This window comes from Ursus maritimus, unplaced genomic scaffold (assembly GCF_017311325.1).
Source record: "Ursus maritimus isolate PB19 unplaced genomic scaffold, ASM1731132v1 scaffold_15, whole genome shotgun sequence".
Lineage (NCBI taxonomy): Eukaryota > Metazoa > Chordata > Mammalia > Carnivora > Ursidae > Ursus > Ursus maritimus.
In genome coordinates, this window is record NW_024423897.1 from 63,475,164 (window position 1) to 63,484,644 (window position 9,481).

At 45.7% G+C, this 9,481-nt stretch overlaps 1 protein-coding gene across 1 annotated transcript in view; it reads right to left on the reverse strand.

Moving 5' to 3' along the window:
- The window catches only part of PLEKHG4B (pleckstrin homology and RhoGEF domain containing G4B), an 83,453-nt gene extending 74,220 nt beyond the window's left edge, over window positions 1–9,233 (reverse strand). Inside the window, exons 1-2 of the mRNA XM_040630192.1 lie at window positions 9,030–9,233; window positions 8,552–8,612 (exon numbers count right to left, since the gene is read on the reverse strand). Coding sequence (XP_040486126.1) covers window positions 8,552–8,590 — 39 coding nt within the window. The 5' untranslated portion in view covers window positions 8,591–8,612; window positions 9,030–9,233. The remainder of the gene's footprint in view (window positions 1–8,551; window positions 8,613–9,029) is intronic.
- Between the last annotated feature and the right edge of the window lie 248 nt (window positions 9,234–9,481).

Genomic DNA, 9,481 nt, shown 5'->3' on the forward strand with positions numbered 1-9,481 from the left:
ACTTGGTCTTTGAGCACCCTCCGTCCACAGTGGGGACTACCCCTATTGTTTAGAATTCTGTTTCCAGGAGGCAGTGACACCCAAGTTAGCCTGGTGACCCTATCCAGGGCTTCCCAGACAATGGGAGTTTTCACCTGTGGTCCTGGCACTCTCTCTTTTCTCCCTCAAAGTGTTCCAATTTGGACAATAAGTGATAGGGCCAGCCATTGATCCTGATGAATCAACCCCTTGTTCTGCTGTCTCCTCCCTCCTTGTCTGTGCTCTTTCTCGTTAGAAGCTGCTCACAGAGGCACCCACTGTCCTTTCCACACTGAACACCAAAGTGCATTCATTGAGTACCTACTGTGTGCTAAGCACTGTGAAGGACACAAAGATTAATGTCCGGGGCTGACAGCCTGGCAGAGGCTGTAAGACAAGGAAACCGTAGTGCTGAGGGGGAATAATATTGCAGGAGGGGAAGAAAGCGCCTCTTGTATGCTTAATTATACACCCAACAATGACAATGTGATGGACACTGACATGTGAGTTCTAGTGTCAGGCACTACTGAAACATTTTACGTGGATTAACCTCACACAGACCTTCTATTGACTATTTCTCTCTAGTCAGCTACATTTTGAAGTCTTAAAAATTAGTTTTAAATTTCTGCTGATTTCCTACTAATTTTTATTTTTGCCTTTGATACAAACTTTTGTCTTAAAAAGGTCATTTCTCATTTCAAAACTTACATTCTTAAAATGTATTCTTGTATAGTATAATGACATTTAAAAGCAGAGCTATAAAACTCATTCCAAATCCTAAAAAAAAAAAACAAAAAACAAAAAACTAGGAAACCAAATCTAACTGCATTATTCAAAGGATTATTCACCATGACCAAGTGGAATTCATCTCAGGAATGCAAGGCTGGTTCAACAATTAATCAATATAAAACATCACATTAATAAAACAAAGGAAAAAGCCCATGATCCTCTCAAATGATACAGAAAACGCATTTGACAACATCCAGTACCCTTCATGATCACACAGTTTACTAGGAGGACCTTTCTCAACATGATAAAGGCGTTTATAAAAATCCACAGATAACCTCATACTCAAAAATGAAAGACTAAAAACTTTTCCTTTAAGATGAAAATCAGCCAAGGATACCCGCTTTCCCCACTGCTACACAACACTGTCCTGGAAGTTCTAGCCAGAGCAGTTAGGCAAGAAAAAGAAGTTAAAGGAATGCAAATTAGAAATAAAGAAGTAAAATGATCTCTATTTGTCAATGACATGATCTTATATATAACAAATCCAAAACAATCTACCTAGAGCTAATACATGGGTTCAGCAAAGTTGTAGGGTACAAGAACAATAGACAAAAATCAGTTGTGTTTCTACATCTTAGCAATGAACGATCCAAAACGGAAATTAATAATTCCATTACATAATAGCATCCAAAAGAAATAAAATACGTAGGATACATTTTTTTCCATTTTATTATTTTTTTTCATCATGATAGGTGTGCTCTTTGATCCTTATTCCCTTCTTCCCCCATCTCCCCACCCACTTCCCCTCTGGTAACCATCAGTTTGTTCTCTATAGTTAAGAGTCTGTTTGTTTGTCCTGCTCTTTTTTTCCTTTGCTCATTTGTTTTGTTCCTTAAATGCCACATGAGTGAGATCGCCTGGTATTTGTCTTTCTCTAACTTATTTCACTTAGCATTACTCTTTCTAGCTCCCTCCATGTCATTGCAAATGGCAAGATTTCATTCTTTTCTATGGCTGAATAATATCCCATTGTTATCCATATACCACCTCTTCTTTATCCATTCCTCACTTGATGGACACCTGGGCTGCTTCCATAGTTTGGCTGTTGTAAATGATGCTGCAGTAAACATTGGGGTGCATGTGACCCTCTGAATTAACGTTTTCATTTTGGGGAGGTAAATACCCACTACTGCAATTATTGGCTTGTAGGGTAGTTCTATTTTTAATTTTTTGAGGAATCTCCATACTGTTTTCCACAGTGGCTGCACCAGTCTGCACTCCCACCAACAGTGCAAGAGGGCTCCCCTTTCTCTACCTCCTTGCCAACACCTGTTGTTTCTTGTGTTATTGATCTTAGGTGCTGACAGGTGTGAGGTGGTATCTCACTGTGGTTCTGATCTGCATTTCTCTGAGGATTAGCGATGTTGAGCATCTTTTCATGTGTCTGTTGGCCATCTATATGTCTTCTTTGAAGAAGTGTCTGTTCATATCTTCTCCCCTTTGCAATCAGATTACTTATTTTTTGGGGTGTTGAGTTGTAAAATTTCTTTATATATTTTGGATACTAACCCTTTATTGGGTATAACATTTGCAAGTATCTTCTCCCATTCAGTTGGTTGCCTTTCAGTTTTGCTGTTTCCTTTGCTGTCCAAAAACTTCTTATTTTGATGTAATTCCAATAGTTTATTTTTGGTTTATTTCCCTTGCCTCAGGAGACATGTTGCTAAGGCCATGTCAGAGACGTTACTGCCTATACTCTCTTATAGGACTTTTATGGTTTCAGGTCTCACATGTAGGTCTTTAATCCATTTTGAGTTTATTTTTGTGTAGGGTGAAAGAAAGTGGTCCAGTTCATTCTTCTGCATGTAGCTCTCCAGTTTTCCCAACACCAGTTGTTGAAGAGACTGTCTTTTTACCATTGTATATTCACTCATCCTTTGTTGAAGATTAATTGACCATATAATTATGGGCTTATCTCTGGGTTTTCTGTTCCATTCCACCGACCTCTGTGTTTATTTTTATGCCAGTATTGTAGTTTTAATTACTACTGCTTTGTAATACAACTTAAAATCTAGAATTGTGATATCTCCAGATTTGTTTTTCTTTTTCAATGTCGCTTTGGCTATTCAGGGTCTTTGTGGTTCCATACAAATTTTAGGACTGTTTGTTCTAGTTCTGTGAAAAATGCTGTTCGTATTTTGATAAGGATTGTACTAAATCTGTAGATTGCTTTGGGTAGTACAGACATTTTACAATATTTGTTTTTCCAACTCATGAGCATGGGATGTCTTTCTATTTCCTTGTGTCATCTTCAATTTCTTTCATCAGTGTTTTATAGTTTTCAGAGTATAGGTCTTTCACCTCTTTGGTTAAGTTTCTTCCTAGGTCTATTTTATTATTTTTGGTGCACCTGTAAATGGGATTGTTTACTTAATTTCACTTTCTGCTGCTTCATTATTAGTGTATAGAAATGCAACAGATTTCTGTACATTGCTTTCGTATCCTGTGACCTTACCGAATTCATTTATCAGTTGTAGCTGTTTTTTGGTGGAGTCTTTAGGGTTTCTATATATAGTATCAGGTGTGCAAATAATGAGAGTTTTACATATTCCTTTTATTTGGATGCCTTTTATTTCTTTATGTTCTCTGATTGCTGTGGCTAGAACTTCAAGTACTATGTTGAATAACAGCTGAGTGTTACCTAGGGTACATGTAACCAAGGGAATGAAAGCCTTGAACACTGAAAACTACAAACCACTGCTGGGAGAAATTAAAGGTCCCTAAATAAATGGAAAAACATCCCACGTTTACAGATTGGAAGACTTAATATTAAGATATCAATACTATTCTAAATCAATGTATGAACTCAATGCAATCTCTCTCAAAATTACAACGGCCTCCCCCCCCCCCACAAAATGGAAAAGACAATCCTCAAATTCATATGGAATTGCAATGATCCCTGAACAGCCAAAGCATCCCAAATAAGAAGAATGACGTTGGAGGATTCAAAACCCACTACAAAGCTACATTAATCAAAACTGTGTGATTCTGGCAGACAGATAAAGACAGACATCCAGACCAACAGAACAGGGTTGAAGATCTGGAAATGAACCTGTACAACTATAGCCAAATGGCTTTCAACCTGGGTTCCAAGACTATTCAATAAGGAAAAAATGATTTCTTCAACAAATGGTGCTGGAAAAAGTGGATGTTCCCATACAAAAGAACAAAGTTGGCTCCCTATCTCACACCATACACAAAAATTAACTACAGTGGATCAATAAGCTGAATGTAAGCACTAAAATAATAAAACTTTTAGAAGAAAACATAAAGGTAAATCTTTATGATCTTGCGGATGGAAACAACTTCTCAGATATGATACTAAAAGCACGAGCAACAAAAGAAAAAATTTATATAAATTGGACTTAATTAAAAATAAAAATTTTGTGCATCAAAGGACACTATCAAGAAAGTAAAAGGACAACCAACAGATGGAACAAAATATTTGCAAATCATATATCTGAGGAGTCTAATATCCAGAATATATAAAGAATGCTTAGAACACAACAAAAAGATAAACAGCCCAATTTAAAAATGGGCAAAGAACTTGAATAGATTTTTTTCCCAACAAATATGTAAAAAGATTCTCAACATCAGTACTCATTAAGGAAATGCAAACCAAAACTATAATGAAATACCACTTCATACTCATTAGGATGACTATAATAATTAAAAAAGAATAATAACTGTTGGTAAGGCTGTAGAAAAATTGGAACCCTCATACATTACCGGTGGGAATGTAAAATGGTTCAACTACTGTTGAAAACAGTTTGGTGGTTCATCAAAAAGTTAAACATAGAATTACCACATGAACCTGAAATTCTACTCCTAGGTATATACTCAAAGAAATGAAAATATTGTACACACAAAAACTTGTAAATACATGCTCATAGCAGCACTATTTGCAAAAGCCAAAAGATGGAAACAGTATAAATGTCCGACGGATAAATGGATATACAAATTGTGGTATATCCATACAATGGAATATTTGACCTTGAAAAGGAAGAAATTTCTGACACATACTACAACATGGATAAAATCTTGAGGACTTTATGGTAAGTTAAGTAAACCAATCACAAAAAGACAAATACTGTACAATTCTAACTATATGAGGTCCTTAGCTAGTTACAACCATGAGGACAGAAAGTGAAATGTTGGCGGTCAGGGGCTGGGGGTTGGGGGAGAACAGGAGTCCCTGTTTAATAGTGACAGGGTGTCAGAGTCACAGGATGGAAGGGGTTGTGAGGATGCATGGTTTATACATATAAATTGTATGCTGTATGTATTTCAGCACAAGAAAAATCACACACTGTATGGGTCCAGTCCTGTGGGCTATTCAGAGTACACGAGTCCACAAAGACAGCAGACTAGTGGTTCCAGGGGCTGGGAGGGGGTGAAACGGGGAGAAAGGGTTACAGGGCTGTGGGCTTTTCCGGAAGTAGGCAGAGCTGGTGGTTAGACAACACTGGGAATGTACTAAATGCCACTGAGTTGTTTGTTCTGAAACGGTTTATCATATGTGATTTTCACCTCAAAATATTGTTTTAAAAACTTAGTTCCAGGGGCGCCTGGGTGGTTCAGTCGGTTGAGCATCTGACTCTTGGTTTCGGCTCAGGTCGTGATTTCGAGGTTGTGGGATGTAGCCGAGCCCGCATCGGGCTCCATGCCCCAGGGGAAGTCTGCCGGAGATTCTCTCCCTCTGTCCCTCCCCCTGCTTGCGCTCTTGCTCTCTTTCTTTCTAAAAAAGTGAATACATCCTAAAAAAAAAAGTTCCAGAACTTTTCAGAAGTTTGACTATTTCACACTTAGACAAACAAGGTTTCCCAGACTCAACTGTAATCCAGCTGCTCCCTTCTGAGGATGTTGTTTTCATAACTGAAAGCCACAGGCGGTGATGTTAGCTTGGGTCAGGTGGGAAGGGCAGACAGGCATCCCGCAGCGCAGGTACTGCGCCTGTGTGGCCCACAGAAGGCTGGGGCTGGGCAGGGGAGTAAAAGTGGGCTTTAGAAGAGGGGGAGGGTGACCACCATGTGACAAATACTTGTTGAGCACCTACTTTACGCCACGCATTATGATAAGCACCAGAGAAACAGGGAACTAAAGCAAAGTCGGTACTGTCTGGGGAGACAGGCAGTCCACAACGATCAGGTTCGAGATGATGGCAGCTCAGACTCTCCCATGAAGGCCCTCGTATGGCAAAGACAAGCAGGAAAGCGGTTGGGGTGTGTGGCTGTGGAGGGGGTGCAGGCAGGAAGACCAGGGGAGCTTTCTGAGGGTGATGCCTACCAGGGTTGGGGGTCTCTGGGTCTGGGAGCCACAGACAGGTGATATTTCTTTGGGGCAAGTGCATACTTGCTACCGTGCTGACCTGAACAACTCTAGTGCAGAACTTAGAATTAATTCATGTCCCAAACTGTAGGGTATTAGATTTAATCCCTGTCTCAGGTCTTAGAAACATAAGATGTTTTAAAGTCACGTAAAAGAAATTTACCGTCAAGTATCTTTTGCACAATCTGATTTTCTCAATGTTGGGGAAAATTCTGTAAGGTCTGACAGTATCTGAAAGCTGAGAACTTGGGCCCAGGTGTGAACGGAGGTGCCTAGAAACACCTGGAAAGGTATCCCAGCTCTCAGGACAGAAGAAGCCTTCAATTTAAGAGCCTTGAACTGAATGATGAGCTGGGTTACCTTTCAAGAAGCATCCACACAACTATCTTTAAAGTGAACCCCTATGGTGCTCTGAGGCAGGTGGGACATGCATTATTCCTGCTAATGAAAAGATGGCAGCTCAGAGAGGCTGAACTGCAAACCCAAAGGGCAACAGCTAACAGAGGGTGGATGTGGATGCACATCAAATCTCCAAGACCCCAGGCCTATTCTCCAGGCATCAGGTCAGGGTCCGAAGCCTCTTCCGTCGGCACAGGCACCCGCTCTCCTTGGCGCCTTGCAGGGTAGATGGCAACGGCAGGGTGCCTTCTGCTCACACGACCGCAGATTGTCAAGGTGCCCCAGGATCAAGATGTGCGGGACACGATTCGCCACCTGTCAGCCCACCCTTCCGTCCCCCCACCTCCCTCACCCCAGCTTCCTTCTCTGCATTCCCTACCCCCTCGGAAGTGTGCTGGCCATCTCCCTGGGCTCACTCTATCTGCTGGATCAGTGAGCACCTGTCTGTGCGCACCTGCTGAGTGACAGGCCCTGACAGGGGTGGAGGGATAGAGGAGACAGGGAAGGAGGGTGAAGCCTGAGCAGGGGCTCACCACTTCAGGGCACAGCTGTGCGGAGACGAAAACCACTGCTTCCCAGCAGCCTCTTGGAAGCAGAATGGGTAACTAGCAGGTTCTGAGTGATTTTTACTTTCGTTCAAACACAGAGAGGGCACATTAGCTCTGTTTGGAAGGAAGGAGGTTGTGGCGTGTGAACTGGGCTTGAATTATTCTCACCAAAAACGCTGAGATCTGGGATTCTGGGGTTTCCTGTGTTTGCTTGGATATCAGAGAGCCTCAGGGCAATTTGAGGGCCGACTTGATTTCCTTAGCCTGGCGTTTCTGGGATGCTTCACAAGTAATACAGTATTCGTGGGAGACCACCCAAGGGTACCACAGACACAAAGGCCCACGTTTCACAGAGGCCGTTGCAGACCAGGCCCACAAGACTGGGATAATCCGGTGAGGCCCGTCCCGTTAATCACAGGTTAGCTGGCATCCAGGCCCACCGGGAAGCTCAGGGCTGTCCTCTCCAGGCCCACCTGGACCACCCACTACTCCCCCAAAGCCCAGTGAGATCCATAGGTGGTGTTGCCAGCGAGTGGGTTTATTACCTCGGGGTCAGATGCCGGCACAGCCGATACAGCTACGACTCCACCGCGAATACGTGTGTTGCTGTCAAATATCTCAGAATCTGGGTGTGTTTTTACGGAGAACCAAGAGTGACATCTCGAGATGCCCCTCACCCAGACACCCTGGGACTCCGAAGCAGGTTCAGGGAAACGGGAAGCCCAACCTCACTGCGGCCACTTTGAAATCTCTGCGTGAAGCGGAGAAGCCAGCCCTCCGCGGAGCGCCCACGGCCCTGCCTAAAGCTCGGCTGCTGGAAGCAGATTCGTAAGCTATTAATTATGCAGAGTTTCGGCTACATTTAACTTAATTTTTTAATTATATGTTTAAATTTTTAATTAGACGCCTGAAAGTACCAACTACACTTTTTAAGTAAAAGTGCTGCGGGTAGCAGGAGTAGAGTGTAATTACTACACCGAAGGTCTGTAACCCAGCTTCACAGGAGAAGGGGCGACCAGCCCAGCCCAGGCGGCACCTCGCGCGCAGCAGCAGCCGCGTCTCCGTGTTCCCCAGACCCGAAAGGACCGTCTCGCTTCCCTCGGCTACGTTCGTTGCCGAAATCAGCCGAGTTCCAACACAACAGTCCATCCTGGTATTTTCTAGGGACAAGGGCTTTGTCTCTGAAGCGCCCGAGCTGGCTGCTTTGTCCCCCCGGTTCGGAGCTAACCAACAACAAGAGAATTTGGAGCAACAAGTTCGCAGGTGTTTCCCGTCCCACTCCCTGCCCCCACACCCCCTCAGGCCCCGGCGACGCAATCTGTCTGCAAACCATACTTTCTCATAAATATGCATGAAGTTAAGGCAAAAGTCTGCTAACTGGTCTTCAAGCGACTGAAAAGTCGAAGCTCCCTCCCGCCCTGCCGCGGCGGCCCTCGGGAACCCTTCGCCGTCACCCCCCCGGACCCTACCTTGGTGCCGGAGCCTCCGTCGGCCGCGCTGAGAGCCATGGTGGCGCCGCCTTTGTCCGACCTCGGAGGAAAACGTTCCCGTAAAGGCCACTGTCCGGCGCGCCACTCTCCCGGCGCCCCGCCCGCCGCGCCCGAGCCCGAGCCCGAGCCCGAGGCGCGAGCGGGGCCCGCGGGCGGCCGGGGCCGACCCTCCCCCACCGGGCGGACCTCCTCCTCCGCGGGGCGGACCCCTGCCCGGGAAAACGCCCCTCCTCTGCAGGCGGCAGACCCTTTCCCCTCCCCCGGCGGACCCCCTCCCCGCGGAGGGCCCCCTCCCCCTGAGACCCCCTCCCCGCAGGACGGACACCCTCCCCCCGCAGACCCCCCCCTCCGAGGAGGGTCCCCCTCCCCCTGCATACCCCCTCCCTGTGGGGCAGACCCCCTCCACTCGAGGGGCGGAGGGCCCGGGAAGACTGCGGGGAGGGGTCGCCGCTCTCACCTCCCGCAGGCGCGCCCAGCGCGCAGGTGCCCTCACCTGGGCGGTAATGGGGGCGGGGCGCAGGGCTCCTCCCTCCGAAGCAAGGCAAGGTGGTGGCGGGGCGTTTGCTTTTACTTTTTGTTCTCACCAAGCCTGCGGACTTGGGATGGTGCGCTGCATCCGATTTCCGCCTGTGTCGACAGACCAGACCCCGATTCTGCTCTGGAAGACCGTGAGACAGTGGTTTCCCCCAGTGTAAACACACCCGTACCCAATTTACACTGGCATAGACGGACTAGCTTTCTCTTCCCGTCCAAGTGAGCACATTGGCTGACGGGATGCCAGGAGAACCTCCGGGGGGGGGGGGGGGAGGGGTCTCACGGAAGAGCCCGCCCACCTTTAGGTCTCTCACCCTGCACTGTGTCTTGACTAGAAACATGGGCGCTGGTTCATTCCACCCAATGCAGGACCGA